The 20,231-nt window shown below is 41.2% G+C and overlaps 1 protein-coding gene across 1 annotated transcript in view; it reads left to right on the forward strand.

Moving 5' to 3' along the window:
* ERC2 (ELKS/RAB6-interacting/CAST family member 2) overlaps nucleotides 1-20,231 on the forward strand; it is an 809,820-nt gene that overhangs the window by 125,861 nt on the left and 663,728 nt on the right. Inside the window, exon 3 of the mRNA XM_081160189.1 lies at nucleotides 11,495-11,911. Coding sequence (XP_081016315.1) covers nucleotides 11,495-11,911 — 417 coding nt within the window. The remainder of the gene's footprint in view (nucleotides 1-11,494; nucleotides 11,912-20,231) is intronic.

Consider the following 20,231-nt stretch of genomic DNA (forward strand, 5'->3'; position numbering starts at 1 on the left):
CTGCCATCATATTCAGTTGTTATGATCTTAAGTGCATTCCCTATGCTGCACATTATGTCCCCCTGACTTATTTCATAACTGGAAGTTTGTACTTCTTAATCCACTTTCCTTTTTGTGCCCCCCCCAACCATAAATTTGTTCTCTGTATATACCAGTTTGTTTCTGTTTCATTTTATTTGTTTATTTGTTATGTTTTGTTTAGATTCCGCATGTAAGTGAAACTATATAGTATTTGTCTTTCTCTGTCTGACTTATTTCACTTAACATAATATTCTCTCTAGGTCCATTCATGTCACAAATGGCAAGATTTATTCACTGTTTTTCATGGCTGAGTAATATTCCAATATTTTGTTTTGTGTATGTGTGTGTATATATATGCACATATATATACACACACATATATACATATATATGTATACATATATGTATATGTGTGTGTGTGTATATATATAGATACACACACACACACACACACACACACACACACACACACATATATCTTCTTTATCCATTCATCTATTGATAGACACCTAGGTTGCTTCCATATCTTTCTTTATTGTGAAAGTTTTGCAATGAACATAGATAGGGTGCATGAATCTTTTTAAATTAGTGTTTTTGTTTTCTTTGGGTATATACCCATAAGTGCAATTGCTTGCTTATATGGTAGTTCTATTTTTAATTTTTAAAGGAATCTTCATGCTGTTTTCCATAGTGGCTGCACTAGTTTACAATCCCACCAACAGTACACGAGGGTTCCCTTTTATACTTGCCAACACTTGTTTTCGTTTGGCTTTTTTAAAAAAATATTTTTTATATGTTTTTATTGATTTTTTTTTAGAGAGAGAGGAAGGGAAAGGAAGAGAGAGATAGAAACATTGATCAGCTGCACGCTGGGCATGCGCCCTGACCAGGAATCGAGCCAGCGACCTCTTGGTGCATGGGATGACACTCAATTAACTGAACCACACTGGTGGGGCTTGGTTGGCTTTTTGATAACAGCCCATTCTGACTGGTGTGTGGTAGTATCTCATTGTGGTTTTGATTAGCATTTTCTTGATGATTAGTGATTTTGGGCATCTTTTCATGTGTCTGTTGGCCATCTGTATTTCTTCTTTGGAGAAATGTCTGTTTAGGTCCTCTGCCCATTTTTTAAATTGAATTTTTTAAATGTTGAGTTGTATGAGTTTTTTATATGTTTTGTATATTAACCCTTTATCAGATACATCATTTACGAATATTTTCTCCCATATAGTAGGTTGCCTTTTTGTTTTGTTGATAGTTTCCTTTACTGTGCAAAAGCATTTGTGTTTGATGTAGTCCCATTTGTTTATTTTTGTTTTTGTTGCCTTTGCCTGAAGAGGCATATCCAAAAAAATATCGCTAAGACTAATGTCAAAGAGCTTACTGCCTATGTTTGCATCTAGGAGTTTTATGGTTTCAGGTCTTACACTTAAGTCTTTTATCCAGTTTGAGTTTATTTTTGTATATGGTATGAAAAAGTTATCTAGTTTCTTTTTTTTTTTTTTTTGCTTGTATCTGTCCAGTTTTCCCAACACTGTGTATTGAAGAAACCATCTTTTCCCCATTGTGTATTCTTTCCTCTTTTGTCATAGATTAATTGACCATATAAGTATGCGTTTATTTCTGGACTCTCTATTCTTTTCCGTTGATCTTTGAGTCTGTTTTTGTGCCAGTACCATGCTGTTTTGATTTCTATACTTTATAGTATAGTTTGAAATCAGGGAGCATGATACCTCCAACTTTGTTCTTTTTTCTCAAGATTTCTTTGGCTATTCAGGTGTTTCCATATAAGTTTTAGTATTATTTGTTCTAGTTCTGTGAAAAATTCCATTAGTATCTTGATAGGGATTGCATTGAATCTGTAGTGAAACTCTTTTTGATGTCTAGAAAAGTGCCTCTCAAACCTTCATGTGCCTACACTTTACCTGGTGGTCTTATTAAAATGCATTATCTGATCCTGCAGGTCTGAGGTGAGACTGGAGATTCCACCTTTCTTAGGTGGATACTGATGCTGCTGGTCCAGTGACCATGCTCTGAGTAGAATGGAGGTCAGTTATCCTCTCTTCTCAGGGGGGGAGGATGTGATCCACAAAGCAGAGAGAAACAGGAGAGTACTTGGGAAAAACTACCCTTATGAAAACTTTGAATGGCAAGGACTAGAATTTGGCTAAGGAAACCATGTATCTCAGAGCTAGGAAAAATTAGTAGTTCAATGCCTGCCACCTAGCTATTTGAAGTGATACTAGTTTAGGTAGAGCCTCATACCTGTTTTAAAAATACTTAGATTATTAGCAGTTTTGTTTAATGACCATGTTGGAGAGGGAAGAGGAAGTGACAGGGAAGGAAATTGCAGTAAAGGTTTTAAAATATCATTTAAAGATTTGACAAGCAATTCAAATAAAGGAGCTGCTTCTTAACAACTGCTTGTGATTGTTAATAATGGGAAAGTTCCTATTTTAACCATATTTTCTGTGATTAAATGTTTTGGGTTGTTTCTGTGAACACATTTTAAAATATCAATACTTCTGAATTTTTTGTCTTTACCTGTACTAGGTTTAGCAGGTCGACAGAAGGAGAGGCTGCTATCCCTTAGTTGTTTCTGCATTACTGACTAATAGCAGGGAAAGAATCCTGACTTTCCAAATGGAAATGTTTGGTGTTCTCACAGCCCCTTGTAGGGTTATTTATAGACCAGTTAATGGGAAATCAATTTATCCATCTTTGAGTTGGTCTTCAAACAACTGTTTCTTGTTTTCCCTTATTTAAAAAATGCCAAAGTGCTTACCATTCAGTTTCCCACCATTGCATTTATTTGATGATCAAAAATTTATGTTAATTTGGTTTTCATGCTCAAATAGGAGAGACATTTTAATTCTGGGCCTCTAGCCACCACTTCTGTCTCAACAGTGGTAATTATGGTGGACATTTATTGAGCACTCAGTATGTGCCAGGCCCTGTGTTTTGTGCTTTATGGGAGCTTGTTCAGTTACTTGATGAGCATCTCATGTGGTCTTTGTGTGAACCCTGTAAATTAGTTATGTTATTATTTCCTGTTTAAGGATGAATAATTTGACATTCAAAGTACTTAAGTGATTTCTCCAACGTGACGTAGACTGTCACAGGTAGATGTAAGACTCAAAACCCATCTCTTCCCCACTGTTCTTGGAATCCCAGAGAACTTCAGTGATTTTCCCCAGATCGCATAATTGGTTAGTAGCAAAGCTGGAATTAGAACTTAAGTCCTTAACTCTCAGTTCAGTGCAATATTCTGATACTGTGCCACCTTATGGTATTGGTCTGTAATGAAAACCAGAACTCCTCCTTGCTTATGAAAGCAGCTGCCAAGAGGGCTTTCCCATGTATGCTGTTCTTAGTGTTATGAATCTTGGCAAAATGTCATATATTATCAACCCAAGTAGGTTCCACAGTTATCGCTGACAGTGCGTCTGCCTGAGGAACCCAGGGTCCCTGCCTTTGGTGCTTTAAAAAATCACCTAGTGTCCTTATTCTATTCTAAAGGAGAACACCTATGGCCATATGTCTAAATATTAATCTTTTATACCTTTCTCAGTAGAGCAACTCTTCCACAGGGGCCACATGTTTTTGGCCGACATCTGCTGTTCGTCTTTTCGCACACATGAAGATTTGGAGCCATGAGGAGTCCTGAACATCCTGCACACGGGGTTATGGAAAAAGGGATCAGAAAACCTGCCCTTAAAATTTGATTAGAGACAAACTGGAAAATGACAAATAGGAAAATAAAGTCACAGAAGAAGCAGAGCCTGCCAAGTTGTCTGCAGAGAGGTTCCGTTTTCTTTGAAAGAGTTATGTTAGGCCCTTGCTTGAGAAGCCGTATGGATTTATTAAAAAAAAGTTCAAGACTTTTGGGTATAAGCCAATTCATATTTTTATATAGCTCAGAGACGATTTTCATAGCAATGAAACCCTAAACTGCTTTATAGTACAAAACTTTATCATTGTTTTTCCCCTGTAGTGTGGAAAAGAGCTTAAGGTCACAGATTTTTTAAAAAATCTGCCAGGAACTCATATTTTCCATGTTTGGGGATAAGACACAGTAGAGTCTAAACATCTGGCTAGTTCCTATTCAAATAATTGTGTGTTCCATGCACATCATATATATGTGTGTGTGTGTGTGTGTGTGTGTGTATAGATATATACATACACATATACATGTATAATTATATTTTCATTCTGTTTACCTTTTTGTGCTTTAGACATTCTGAAATCTGGATTAGATTCTGTCTCTAGTAGCAATTGGAAGTCACTCTCCCAAATGTTGGCTAAGACAGAGTATATTCTCCACACCCCCTTTTTCATATAAACTCAACTGTGGCTTAGTTTCTTGTACTTTCATTATTTTCCTTTTCTCAAAATTAAGGGACTATGGGAGCTTATAAGAATTGTGCAAAATGAAGTTCTTAGAATTGACTGGAGGAAACCTCAATTGTAGACACTGGCCCGTATCAGTGAATGATGTGATTTAGTCAAATCCCTGAAGCCAGCCCAATTCATCCTCTTGTGAAGTGGACATAGTGCTGGCAGCTTTGGGGCAGTATTGTCAGACGAGCGAGCTGGTGGATGGGAGGCATTTTGAGTTTTGGAGGAGAGAACAGGGCAGAGTAATCTGAGGCCAAGGACAAGCTCCCCCTCCCCACCATTTTCCCACCCCCAAACTAACTACAACAAAGCAGAGAGGAATGGAAGCCCATCCTCTCTCACACTGTTCCCCTGTGCCAGCTGTCTGGTGAGACAATTCCCCTTTTGGTCCTTTCATCTTTCTGCCCATATTTCACTCACTATTTATCGAATACCTATTATGTGCTAGATTTGGGGGTATAATCCAATTTTGGCCCAGAACCTGCCCTTGAGAAGCTCACTTTCTCTCTCTTTCTAGGAGATTACTTTTTTTTGGTAAGCAGAGCAATGCTTTGAAAGATATATTTGCTGTTACCTAGCTGTTGTATGCTGGGAGGGCCTACTGGAAAATGTAGCCTGCTGTAATACCAGAAAGAGAAGTGGTTATGGCCTCCTGTACCGTCTAAGACTTGGAATCAATTGGACAGACTAATCTTTCCAGCTCCCATCCTGTTTACTTATGCTTAAAGGACAGACCAATGATTTTAACCTTTTTTCCTTCTGTGGACTGGAGAGGGGCTAGTCTTTACTATCCAGGACAGAGTTGAAAGCATGTGAATAAGTGTTGGGGGAGAAAGGTTAAAAAGAGCTGGGCCGAAGGTTAGGCATCATGATAAATGTGATGCATCCTGTTTGTATTCCTAGCAGAGTGACTGTAAGGAGTAGCCTGGATGCCTCTTGTCACACCTGCTTTGCTTCCCTCTGTGGTGTCCTCAGTGGCAGGCCGTGGAGCAGGGGGCTTGCTTTCTGAGCTTTGATTCTTTGAGCGCCACTGGAGAATGTTCCCAGAATCAGGGTAGGGAGTGAAAAGCTTTCTGAATACTCATCCAAGCGCAGACCCACCTTTGTACTTGAAGAGAATTAGCTGTTTTTGCCACCTGTTTCACCTCTGCCTTGAGTGCTAAGTTGACAGTAATTTGACTGGGACCGAGGTATGAGGTCGGATCCTGTAGTGATGTCCTATCCACATGCAGGTGGACATTGAAAGGGCTTCTGTCTCTAGTGCAGTGGAATGGAAGCCACAGAAAGAGTGATTGAGGCTTTGGGAAGTTGAGACCATGGTGATGACTGGGAGATTCCCAAGAGACCCCTAGAACACAGTCTTGCAGATTGCTGGTTTGTAGGTAGGTACCTGATGTAGGTAACAAGCCGAAATGAATACTCTCAATTATTGATCCAGTGGGCTTTGGGTGACTGCCTTCAAAGAAATATGCTTTCACAGTTGAGAAGGGGGAAGTGATTCAGTCTGAAGGAATTGGATAATCTGGGAAGAGGGAATTAAAAACTGTGCATCGTTTTTTTTTTTTTTTTTTAATTTTTGACCCTTAGAAAAGGTGCTTTGGCTTTGCTTGAGATTTCACTTGTATTGTATACTGATCTTTTAGAGGCAGCTTTTATTGCGCTTGTCTTCTAATAGCTAATTCTAATTAGCTAACAGTCTAAATCCAAGGACTTAGAAAGGAGGTCTCAATAAATTGTCCCTGTTGTGTCCCATGCTATTTAACTATTGGATAGGACCCAGTGATGTGTAAGGGAAACTATTTAGGTGATTGCTCATTCTGCCTCTAACACGATGGCTATTTTCTAAGTCATTAAAGTAGAAAACCACCTCCTTTTTGTCTACTCTTAAGGTTATTGGAATACACACCAGGATGGAGTCCAGGACCCCAGAAACCGAGATTCTGGCTTTGGCAGTGTTTGTGTGCCCTTGGGCCTGACATTTAACCCATGCGATCTGATTTTCTGATTTGTAAAATGAAGTCAACATCTGAATCTTTAAGGTCTTTTTGAGCTCTACAAATTCTGATTCCATGCCCTCAGTGTGCCGGGTGGATTATGTCTTTCAGAATGCGGGTTTCTATTGCAGTTGTCACAGCAGCATGTTCTACCCTATCCTGACTGATACAGTATGCATGATTACTCTGTACTTGGCACTTTCTACAGCTTTATATGTACTGTGTTACTCATTTAACTCTCACATCAACTCTATGTGGTAGGAATTGTCACTCTTTCCCTTTCACAAATGAGGAAACTGAGACACAGACACAGAGAGGATATTCTTTTCAGTGGATTATTTATTAAAAGTGCTGTTTTTATATTTTAATATTGAAATTGTGTTAAATATCTAACTAGAGATGGCTATCTGATAAGTGAATTTTGAGACATGATTGAATTGAATCTCTTAAAAGTAGAACATTGAGGGAAGAGAGAGAGTGATGGAGGGATGGACGGAGGGAGAGAGATTGCTTCCAATTCCCTCCCCATCCTCTAGTATATGATGCAGAAAGGTGGTCAGGACTCTATAAGGTAAATGCATTTTGCTCAGGAATCCCTTTTTAAGAATAGGAAGATTCCTGCTTAATTTTAAATATCTTAAAAGAATGTGAGAACTAAATGACATGGACTTGAGAAATTTTTGAACATTAAATTTTAGTTGGTTATCAGATTGCGTTTGGTCATGCTGGAGTCATTTAGTGACTAATAAAATGGCTACCTGGAACACAGATTTTGCGTATTAACAAGTGTACAATCTGGAAACATCCTCTGAATGAGGAACAGCCTGATTAGGATGGCTAATTTTGAATTTTAAGAATTGCTGTAACTGTCATTATTGCCTGCCTGCCTGTTCTCAGCACCACTCCTGCACCACCCCCCCCCCCCCCCCCCCAGCCATCCTGAAGTATTTGTGCCAACTCAGAAGCTAGATGGTATAGTGTGGGGTGTTGGGGTCAGACTGTCTGGAGGAACATCTGGCTCTGCCCCTTATCTAGCTGGGTGGCCTGAAGCAAGTTACTTTACCGCTTTGCATCTCCATTTTCTCATCCATTAAATGGAGATGGTGCCAGTGGCTCCCTCACAGGGTGCTTGTGAGGACTGAAAGAGCTTAGAACTATGTGTGTCGTGTGGTGAGCGCTGCCGAGATTTCTGCTCCTTACCAGGCCTGGTCTGTCTTTGCCTTTGGGCTTTTTTACTTTCTCTTCTCTCTACATCGTTTTTCACAGGGCTAACTCTCATTTGCTCTGCAAGATGCAGCTCAGTGGTGGCTCTCGTTTTGGGGGTGTTTCCCCACATGTCTCTTGCCCTGGTTGCATTCTCTCTGTGCCTTCATCCACCTATGGAGGACTTCCGTCAGAACCCTCATAACATAGTGTTTCTACGATCAGTTTACTTGTCCACATGGACTCTGAGCATGGAACATTTGTTTTCCTTTCTTTTTTAATATTTTTGAGGAGTATGAGGGAGATATTGGGTAAATGTATATTGAATTGATAAATAGACCACCTTCCTCCCTCCCTCCTTCCTTTCCTTTGTTCCTCCATCTCTCCCCATCATTGTTGTTTCCTGCTTTCCTGCCTTCTTTTCTACCTTTCTACCGAACTTCCTCCCTTCCTTTGCTTTTAAGCCTGGCGCTGGATGCAGCATCTTAGTTGTTCTCCACAGGAACTCTGTGGGGTAGGCATATGATTATTCCCATCTCACAGGCATGGAAACAAAGGATCAGGGCAGCAGGCAACTTGCCCATCCAAAGGGGCAGCCCCTTTACAGACTTGTCATCCAGTGTTGCTCTCTCTGCTGAAAGAATTTTGGCATTTTTTCTTTGGAATTCCCTTCTGGCTGTCTGAACCATGTAAGAAAATCAATCTTATTTTTGGTCACTCTCAGAAAAGATGATTTCCAGCCTGAACATCCTCATTCATCATATATGAAATTCAAATAAAATTGGATCTTATTAGAAATCCAAGCCACTTCCCAAGGACAAAGACTTGCCATCTTTAAGAATATTGAAGTGACTTGAACATGCACTCTCCACTCCCTAGAGGCTTGGCAGTGGCCACATTACGGGGCTGAAAGCTACTGATACTCCTGCAGACTTTTTCTGGATGTGATTTAGGGCTGGGGGGCTGGTGGAGGAAGGTCAATTTATTTTATCAACCCATTTCGTGTTCTTTGCAACAGCTTTATTGAGATGTTATTTATGTACCATACAATTCATTCATCTAACATGTAAAATTTAGTGGTTTTTAGTATATTCAAAAAGTTGTGCAACTAACACCACCATCTAATTCCCGAGCATTTGCATCACCCCAAGAGGAAACCCTGTGCCCTTTAGTAATTACCCTCCATTCCCCTCATTTCGACACTCCTGGCAACCATCAATTTACTTTCTGCCTGTGGATTTGCTGATTCTGGATATTTTGTATCAGTGGAATCATATAACACATGGTCTTTTGTGACTGGCTCTCTTCACATGGCATAATGTTTTCAAGGTTCATCCACATTGGGGTGTGTATTAGTACTTTGCTGCTTTGTATGGCTAACTCATATTCCATTGTATGGATATACCACATTTTATTTACTCATTTATAAGTTGATTGACACATAGGCTGTTTCCACTTTTTGTTTACTAGGAATAATGCTGCTGTTAATATTTGTTACGAATCAGCTTATGGATGGATAAGTACAATGTGATATGTCCCTGTAATGGAATAATATTCATCTATAAAAGAATGTACTACTGATACGTGCTGCAACATGAGTGAAACGTGCCAAGTGAAAGAAACAGTTGATTGCATGATTCCATTGATATTAAATGTCCAGAAGAGGCAGATACATGGAGACAGAAAATAAATTAGTGGTTGCCAGGGCCTGGGGATAGGGACAGGGATGGAGAGTTACTGCTGAACTGTATAGGACTTCTGCTCTGGATGATGAAGATGCTCTAAAGTTTATTGTGTTGATGGTTGTACAACCTTGGAAATATACTAAAAAACTACTGAATTTTATACTTTATAGGGGTGCCTCTATCTATCTATCTATCTCTATCTATCTATCTATCTATCTATCTATCTATCTATCTATCTATCTATCTATCATCTATCTATCTATCTATCTATCTATCTATCTATCTATCTATCATCTATCTATCTATCTATCATCTATCATCTATCTATCTATCATGTATCTCTCCTCACCCAAGGATATGTTTACTGATTTTGAGAGAGAGAGAGAGAGAGAGAGAGAGAGAGAATGAATGACAGAGATGTGTGAGAGAAACACCACTTGATTGCCTCCTGTATGTGCCCCTGGGGATTGAACCTGCAACCTAGGTATGTACCCTGACCCAGAATTGAACACCTTTTGGTGTATGGGACAACACTCCAACTAACTGAGCCATCTGGCCAGGGAAGGGGTGCATTATATTTTTAAAAAATAATTCATAGTGACCATCATTAAATACATGTCAATTGCTAACTCCCTGTCAGAACCCTGTGAGGCATTATGGCTCATGAGTGAGAAAGAGAGCATCTGATCCCTGTGCTCTAGGAATTTCAATGGAAATGTACAGATGAAGTGGGCATCCATAGTTTTATCAAGATGATGCATCGCTCAGTGCTAATTTCTGGGTATAGGTCACACTCAGAAAGATCTCAGCATCTCTGGGCATTAGCTATAGGTCTTCAGAAAGATTTTAAAATGCTGACTGCTCCAATATTTATGTGAATTAGACACGGTATTATCCATTCCTTATAATACAGTGAGTCCCCTGTGGGCAGGAGCTATGCCTTATGTTTTTCTGGGTTCCCTTGCTTAGTGTTGTGTCTGGTCCTCTCACAGGCAGGAGAATGTGTTTGGTGATTGAATGTCTAAGTGCTGTTTTGGAGGTCTCCTGATTTGTTGCTATGACAAAAATGCCTTCAGGCTTGTGGCTGCCTCTTCTGAACAGCCTGGGGCTTGACCCTGTGGGGAACCGTTGCTGAATTCACCAACTGTCTTCATGCAAGGGGTTCTTTTCTCACAACTGGCAACTATTTTGTTTCTCTGGTGCTTTCCCTGTGATTTTGGTTAAAATGATGACCTGCAATAATAAGCGAGTGTGTCTGGAGTATTGTGCTTTTCTCCCTGCGTCAGGGAGATTTAAGAAAACAAAAGGTGGAATAAACTGCACTTAAAAAAATTACGTCTATCAAGAGTCAATACTATAGATTCTGTGCAGCTTATGGGTCTTTGCTGTAATATAAATTATGTTTTTTTTCTTTTTCTCTTCTCTGTGAAGGTATTTTATGTTGATTAAGTTCTTTCTGTTAAATATCCTTTGCTTGCACTGGACTTTTCTTTGTGTTGATTTTTTGCTTCATTTTTTTCATTTCCCATGCTGTTCAGTTACTGGATGCCAGAAGAACCAAGGTTTGTCCACTCTTTGCAGCCCGCTCGTTTTGCTCTGCACAGCCTTACCTCCTCATGTGTTTGAGTGTCTGTCTCTGCGTTTGCTCCCTTTTGCTTGCAGATGCAGTAATCCTGTTTACTAAACCTGTTCACAGCTTTATTTGTAAAAATAAAGTCCTTGTTTTTGTCTGCCTGTAGTGGATGCTATTATTTTCATTTTTAAATGGACATGCATTTATCATGGAAAATAATGGATAGCAGAGTAAAGAACTTCTTTAGGAAACAAGGAATACTGGGTCTGGAGCACTGTGGGCATAAAGAAGGTGTGTTTGTGAGTTTCCCTCCAACCCTTTCCACTTCCTAAATTAAAACCGTAGATCTGTAATTTCCCTTGTGACTGACACTAATATACTGTTTCTGTGTATGTGTACATTTCTCTTCTCCTAAGACATTGAGAAAGCATCATTGAATTAACTTCCCCTCTCCATGTGCTGTCCCACACTTCTGAAGTCACCCTGGAGGACCTCACCCTGGCCCTGTGGGCCTCATGATTAACATTCCATCTTCATGGTGTGGCACCAGCAAACAGCACTTGGCGTTTCCATTGACTTTTCTCCTCTTTTCTCCTCTCCTGCTGTCTTTCTCATCACAGCACCTGCAGCTGACAATCCAGGCTCTTCAGGATGAGCTGCGAACCCAGAGAGACCTCAACCACCTCCTGCAGCAAGAGAGCGGCAACCGAGGCGCCGAGCACTTCACCATCGAGCTGACCGAGGAGAACTTCCGGCGGCTGCAAGCCGAGCATGACCGGCAGGCCAAGGAGCTGTTCCTGTTGAGGAAGACCTTGGAGGAGATGGAGCTGAGAATCGAAACGCAGAAACAGACCCTCAATGCCCGAGACGAGTCCATTAAAAAGCTGCTCGAGATGTTACAAAGTAAAGGTTTGCCGTCCAAAAGTCTGGAGGATGACAGTGAACGGACGCGGCGGGTGGCAGAGGCTGAGTCTCAAGTCAGCCACTTGGAGGTGATTTTAGACCAGAAAGAGAAGGAAAACATACATCTGAGAGAGGTAAGGACATTCACTTTATTGCCCCAAAGACATATTTTACAAGTGAAATATGTTACCAAGTTATTTTCACAGCTTGGAAGACATCTACAGCCTTAAAATTCCCTTTGTCACCTGCTTTATAACCTTCCTGTCTGCTTATCACCTTTAACATGGAATTTTGCATTAGATTTTTTTTCTCTGCTCACCACACATATGTTCCATTATTATTCAACACGTATTCAGGATCCTGGCGTGTGTAGCACATGTCAGCTCTCAGGTGGTTTACAACTGCTTTCCCACAGATGGTCGTTGTTTCAGGGCCTTTTGAGTACGGTACTGCGTAAGTTTTAGATGTCTATCAAATATCTCTATGCAAAATGAGCAAAATGAATAGGTGATCATCAAACCAATAAACTTAAGTATTTTTTATAGTTGAATTGAGGCAGAATTTGCAGAAAGTAAATTGTATGGGTAGTTCTGGAAAGTGTGGTAAAATGTGCAGAGCACCTTTGAACATTTAGATTTAAGATAATCTTTGTTTGCATTTACATTCATGTAGGACACAGTGTTCTAGGTTTTCTATGTGTTTTGCACTTAGTGGATTAAATTATTCGAAGTCTTTCAGAGGCTGCCTCTCTGGCCTGCCACCACCATTGAATGTTGGGATGCTCATATATCTGAGACTATGTGGTTGGATAGAGCTTAGATAGAAGGTAGGTGACAGCCAAGGACTGAAGTTTTTACAGCAGTTTTTTGCCACTATGGTGGGTCTGGATCTCGAAAGTACCATGTAATCAGTGTACTATGGGAGACACAGACTTCACAGAAAATAGTAAGCAATAAAATGGCATGAAGTGTATTTTCAAAATACGCTACAGCAATACATAAAAATTCCAAAACATATTTGCTTCCAGACCAAACTAGATTTCCTGGCATTCTCTACCTGCTCAGATGGACAGCCTTTCCTGTGAATCACTCGTTTTGTTGTTCAGAAAAATGGCTTCCATGTTGGGACTTTCTAATACAGATGCTCCCAGGGGTTTTCTCTGATGTAGATTGTATTTGCTTAGAACATTTGAACAGAATTTTGTGTTTTCAGACTTCATGTCTTTGGTGCTCCCTTGTTTTGTTTTGTATTTAGTGGACTAAAGAATAAGACCTTAGTTTGCTAAGTATGAGACCTCAGAAATATGCTTGGGAAACCACATGGCTTGGTTTCATATTGAGAAGCTTAAAGGGATGTTTTGTTGGGCCTGGTCTTCCTATTCATATTCCAAGAGGGTGATTGTGGTGGGCAGACTTCTAAGACGGCCCCAATGATCCCTACCTCTTGGAATTCATGCCCTTGTATAATCCCCTCCCCTTAAGTATAAGCTGAACCTAGTCACTTGCTTTTAAACAATGAAATATGGCATAGGTAATGGGATGCCAATGACACTGCCATGATTAGGTTACATAAGACTGTTACTTCGGTCTTGTTAGCAGACTCTATTGCCTTGTCAACTTGCATGCTTTTATGAAGCAAGCTGCCATGTGGGAGATGCCCATGTGGTGAGGAACTGAGGGCAGCCTTCAGCATACACCCAGTGAGGAACCAAGACCCTCACTCACACAGCCACAAAGAACTGAAAACTGCCAACAACCACTTAATGAGCTGGAAGCAGATCCTTCTCCAGTTGAGCCTTCAGATGAGATCATAGGCCCTGGGCTGGCACCTCAATTGCAGCTTTGTGAGAAACTGTGGAACAGAGTACCCAGCTAAGCTATGCCTGGCTTCCTGATCCACAGAGACTGTGAGATAATAAATGTGTGTTGTTTTAAGCTGCTGAATTTTGGGGTAATTTGTTACATAGCAATAGATAGCTGGTACAGTGAATCAGAAACTAATCTCTTTCTGCCTTATTCCATAGACTTTCCATTTACTTTACAGAAGAGAAGCAGCAATTACTGGCATGTTATCACTTGCATGCAGAATGACTGTGGATTTTGAATTTTGGTTGTGTTATCTCAAAATTTGGGTTGGTAGATTGCTGAACTTGAAAAAAGCTGATGCTTTGCTTTGGGTGCCAAGGGGTCATGTTGCATGTACGACAAGCCTGTGGTGCCAGAGAAACCTCCATCTGCAGTATTGACTTTCACTCTACATTGGAATCTTGTGGTCAGGAAAGAGTCACTTTTATTCCATTATTAGATTCTGCTCATTGGTGGCACTTAATAGATGATGCCTGATTCTGTTGTGTGGATGCCTCCATTTAAATGATTCTAAACACAATTATGAGATTAGTTGGTCCTCACAATGGTCTGGTGTGGATACAGATCATATTTAGAGCCTTAAACTTCAGCCCGAGACCCCACAGAGAGTGGTACAGGAAATGCAGCCCAACACATCCAACTAGTTTCCTTGAGCGTTAGACCACTCCTTGGATAGCCAAGAGGGGAGAATGTGGAAAAAGTGTCTCTAGATAAAAATCTTATTTTAAACTTGAACTCAACAAACAAGACTTGGAGGCGTGAAAGGACCCTTCCCAAGAGAAGAATTGTACTGTCTTGTGAGAACCATTTGTTATATTTTCAGGAATTTCTAGAACTTGCTTTTTAATCATTGATAGCTTGAAACTGGTCATGGTGGGAGTATTTACACCATGGAAATCAGTAAAATGCTATTCTCAGGGCCTACCTGTGCTCCCCCGACCTGCCCTATTTTTGGAAGCCCATTTACCCACACACCTCCAAGTAAATGCCACGAAATGTTTGCACAATACAGCAAGAAGAGGCAAGTTACAGAGTGTCAGAATTATGAGTCCATTACCCACATCATTCACCAGAAGCTTCCAGAACAGCATCTGGACTGATGCTTATGTGTCAGACATTATAAAGAATGCTTTATGTGATTCATGTTTAATTCTCACAGCTACCTCACTCATTCATTCATGCAGCCGTTGAATGACTACTTACTGGTGATTTAGTTTGGGCTAGCCAGTGATTCCTGATAAAATTTGACTTCGTGGTGCTTGTGTTCTATTGGGGTAAACTAGAATACAGATATCTATTTAACAGTCAAACAGGGAAGTATCAGGAAGAAAAGTAGGGGATGAAGAACTAGTGACCTGGGTGGGGCCAACTTCGTATCGGCAGTCAGGGAAGACCTCTTGGAGGGGGTGACACTGTGAAGTGAGATCTGGGTGACGAAAAGGAACCAGCCACGTAAGGCTCTCAGAAGACTATTGCAGTCATATGGGAACACCCATGCCTAAGAGGTAGGTGCTATTATTTTGCCCATGTTACCTGGGGAAACTGAGGGAGAAGCGACATTAAGAAGCTTGCCCGATGCCCCACAGCTAACCAGGGGTTACGCTGGTATTCCGATCCGGCAGGCTCCAGGGTCTCAGCTGTTGGATCATTTTATTATATCCCTTTTCTAAAGGAATCTTTCTCAAAGCGTGCCCTGCAGAACAGAAGCCATTTTGTGGGATGTTGGTATGTGTTATGAGATAAAAAGGACAGCAGGGCGAAACAGACTTGGGAAAAAGCCAGCTTCATAGAGTTGACTGCAGATATGCATCTGTCGTTTCCAAGGAGGGGGCTGGGGAGGGCAGAGCTCCTCACACTCACTATCTGGCTGCTTTTCTCTTGCTGCGTTGGTGTTCTTTGTGCAGCACTTTGGAAAAATGCTGTGTTAGAAAATAAAAACTGTGCTCTTAACTTGTGACCTGCAAGATATGTAATAATATACAAACAGTTGTTTCCCATGGCCCAGTCACTGAATAATTTTCTCCATTAGTTATTCTAATAATTTTCTCCACTAGTTATTCTAAAAGGCAAAGCTTATTGCAAGCTCTTTCCATATTCTCTTCTGAGTTTTAGAACCTTCTTCTGTCAGGGATTGATTTTTTTTTTTTTTTAGTGGAAAAATGTGGCTGATTTTGATATTAAACCAGTAAGAATAACCCAGCTCGAATAAAGAAGTTTCCTGACCTCAGTTAATTTAAATGAATCTGAAACAGGATTTAAAATATACTTGCAGTTTTAATTTCAGTGTGTTCCTGATTTCTTTTTTCTTTTGCACGGTTCCACCCTGTTGGGGCTAGATGGCGTAATGCTGGGGAGTAGAGAGCTGGTGGTTTTATGGTTCATTCTTAGGTAGAGGTGTTGGCCCTCGTATAAACCCCATCTCCTGGAGTCCTGGCCTTGCTTAGTCTGTTGTTTCGGGAGATTCCAAGTTGGCAGGAGTTGCGCATGGGGAGAGTCAGATTGCTTTAGTGTCTTGCGTTTCGGTGGTCTGGAAAAAGGCTGAGGGTGAAACCACGTCTATGCCTGGCAGGAAACAACAACAGAAAGATTATGACCTCAACTTATTTGGAAGACCAGAACGGTTGCCCAAGAACTACGACGGATGTGCTAATGTGAGCTGAAGTGTTGGCCGAAACACAACATTACTCACTAGGGCTGTCTGATGCTTTTGGATACAGGTTGATTTGATAAGACATTGTTTGATGTAGTAATAGTTTACCTTGCTCTCTAGCTTTTTCTGCAAAGAACATATTGTTCCATGTAAAGGTTTTAGTAATCAAGTGCCCAAAATACTACTGATCTCATTAAAGAAAAAGTGGGTTTATATACCAGGATCCTCCTATATTCACTCTCCTTAATATATTCTTGGCTGGTCCTTAGAGGAGAGCTAGGAGTCTTTGGACTCACTGCACTGTAAAATGTTTGAAAGGAAGGGATATATGTTCTGCTGCCATGCCTGTGGATCTCCTGTGCTAATCTCCTTGGGCAGCTGGCCTTTCTTTAGTAGCAGGGGCAGAAAAGCCCTCAAGTCATCAGTGGCCACAATTGCTGTTGACCTAGCACAAGTAAAATCCCCAGGAGACTGGGCCTGGGCTTCCCTCCAGGCTGTGTGTGTGTGTGGGAGGGGGGTGGGGGGTGGGGACGGGTGGGAAGCAGGGAGGCGGAGGGCCAGGCAATATGAATTCTTGATCTTCTGCTTTATTTATCCAGATTGTCCCCAGGCCAGTGGGAGACCCACCAAGGAAAGTTTGTGACCTAGAAGTTCTTGAGCTCATAAACCTTTTAGGGATAGCTCAAAACTCACCCACAAAATCTTTGTCCAAACTTCTAAACTCCACCCTCATCTCTCCTTTCTCAAAGCCATATGGCTTCTTCTCTTTAATACACACTTGTCTCCAGTTTTGCTGGGTGAGCCATGATTTTGCCCATGCAGGCATTTCTAATTCTGACTCCACAGATTCGATATATTCTATTTCTACCAACAAAGCTTATCACGGAAAACATTCCCAAACACAAGTGACTACCTAAATGTAACATTTTACACACTTTTTTTCCCAAGAGTTGTTTCCTATAAGTACATTATAAAACCTAACAATTTCTCCGTATTTTAATAAAGGCAGTTTCTTACCTGATCAGTACATTCCATCAATATTTCTGGACCTCAGTATTGCCTGCAGGTGCTCAATAAATATTTGAAAGAGTGAAAAAATAGTTAAACAATACCTTGAGAATTGCTCTGTGGTGTATCTTGGCAGTATTGGAAAAGTTTATAATGATTGTATAAGTGCCATGTTCTTTTCTGTTTTCTCTATCATTGCTCTATGTTGGGAGTAGAACAGTAACTATGAGGGTAACCTTAATTGGAAATTTTCCTTCATTTTTTTTTGAAGTGTGTTGGACAGCATTGGGCACATGCTGAATGTCCATGTGCAGGATGTGTGGGAGCACCCTTGACAAGTTTATGGTCTTGCTTAGGGATTCAGGTGGGCAACAGAGAAACAGCTGACACTTATTGTGGCTTATTCTGTACCAGGTTACTGTACTAAGTAAATATTGCCGTAGTCATCCTCATACACAGATAAGGAAACTGAGGCACAAAGAGGTAAGTAATTGTTCCCAGTTATATACAGCAGGTGCTGGAACCAAGAGTGGGACCTCGGAAGTCTGTCTCTAGAGAATACACTTGACACACTGCACGCTACTGCTTCTCAGCGTGGGCACCCAGAGGGCCTCAGATGGCACTGAAATGCTATACAGCTTAGAATACGAGAGCTGAGATGACAGAGCTGGTCCTCAAAGGCAGAAAGAATTTCATCACACATGGGTGGTAGGGAAGTACGATTGGAGAAGCGATGGCTGAGCCACGCCTGAGATGGGGGACTGTGGTGGGTTTGGGGCACAGTGAGTTTGGAGCAGCTGCAACTCCACCTGTTAGGAGAAAAGGAAGTAAAGGTGAGCTGGTGGTTTGAGGTCAGGTCACTGAGGACTCTGACCATGGGACACAGTGGATCGGCCTTTATTAGATAGGCTCTGGACAGCTTGTGAAGGAATTTTCCTTGGAGAATGGCATGATCAGAAAAGACTCTTAGTGCTAATTGATAATGGGTTGGCTAGGAAGGGACTAAAGGCATGGAGATAAGTTAGAGGGATACTGTGGTTGTTCAGGTGACCAAGAATCCGAATCTGGTTGGTGGCCGAAAAAGTTGAAGGGAAAGGTCATCTCCACCTGCAGGCAGGACCTGAGTGCTAGGAGCTGTACTATGCAGACAACTGTGTGGGCCTGGATGTGGGCTGATGGCAGGACAGTGGGCAGGTGAGTCATCAGCAGGAGGTGCTGGGATTGGATGTGTCGAGTTTGATGAAATACTGGTGGAGCTGTCCAGTCAGGCTGAGAATATTGGCTGAGGAAATGATCATGAAGTTGTGCCCAAGTGCATAAGGCATTTCTGACTATTGGTCACCTGTCTATTGTTGTTTTCACACACACACACACACACACACACACACACACACACACACACACACACACACGAAAATTTGTGACCACCAAGCCCCAAGTTTGTGTGATCCTTCTAAAGGCTGCCTTGTCACTTACTCCAACTGTTACTTCAGACAAGACCCAAGGAACTGCCTACTTCTCCTTCGTGCCTCTTTTTGAGTAAGCATTTAATTTTGAATATGATATATCTTTTGAGATTACATGGCATTTTCATTCACTGATGCCGACTTGGTACAGATTCCCTTTGTTCTCAGAGAGTTTCATTTTCCCCAGGTGCTCTGTGCAGGGTGGATGCCAATGCATCATCTCAACAGAAGAACACTCTCTGCACCCTGATTTAACCACGCCTTCCAAAGCAGGATTTCATAACTTTTACTCTCACATTTCTGATGACATAAGGAATATATTCATTTTCATTTAGCATCACTTAAATTTTAATACATTCTTTAAAGTTTGAACACTCTATGCTAATTTGAAATGGTTCAGGTTTTACCCCTTATTGATTTTAATGAGTGTAATTGGTTGCTTTTTACTGTAACAGAGGCTGGTGGAGCCCCAGGGAGCCATTAGGCACAAGGCATTTGGGAACCTGCTGCGAAAAATAAAGTGGCAGAGCAGAAGGGGAGGGGAGAATAGCGGGAGGTTAGGCAGGGAGAGACTGATCACTGTCTTCATTGCCCTGTCCTGCTGCTCTGCCTTGGGTTTGACTTCTCTTTGAAAAATATTCTTTTGTTAGCTGACCTAATTTATTATCATCATCGTTTGCTAAAACAGTGCACCACCAACAAAAAGAAAACAAAAAACCTCAGCAGTGAGAAGTCCCGCAGCACCAGTACTGTGGATTCTTCAGTGTGTTTCATAGGCTGCAGCAACGGGAACTTGAGACAGGCTCAGTTATGTCAAGACCCTGGTGTCTTGGGTGGGAACATTCATTAATACCTTACATATGGAGGAGGCTTTGTATTTTGCAGAACACATTCCATTTAAATGATTTCCTCTGATGCTCCCCATAACCTGTGAGGGGAATTAAGCAGTAATGACATGTAACATTTATTGGGTACTGTGGAACATCATTGCTAATCATCTTCCTGGGAGTGCCATTAATTCTTCCAATGATACTCTGTGGGGGGAAGTGGTTTTCTGCCCTTTAGGTGAGGATGCTGAGGCCCAGAGGGGTGATGTTTCTGATACAGGTTCTCAGGGTAAGTAGTCATGGATCTGGGGTTCAAATTTGGGTCTGTTGGTTCCAGGCACCTGTTCCTCACCACTCCTTGATACTGCCAGTGATTTCTATTTTCTTTTTTTTTTTGTAAGAGAAAATAACCAAATTTAATACATACATATATACGAGAACCTCGCATACATGAGAAAGTCAGAGATCCCACATGCAGGAGAGGTTCAGAGATAAAATGAAACATGGTTATATTAGACATCCTGAGCTAGGGATGAGGTAAGGTGTCTGGGGGGCTTCGAAGGGTCATTGCAGAAGGATAAGAGCAGATGTTTAATAAATAGAACTTTGCCCTGCTATATTGGTGGGTCAAAAAGAGA

Source organism: Miniopterus schreibersii, assembly GCF_964146895.1.
Source record: "Miniopterus schreibersii genome assembly, chromosome: 15".
Lineage (NCBI taxonomy): Eukaryota > Metazoa > Chordata > Mammalia > Chiroptera > Miniopteridae > Miniopterus > Miniopterus schreibersii.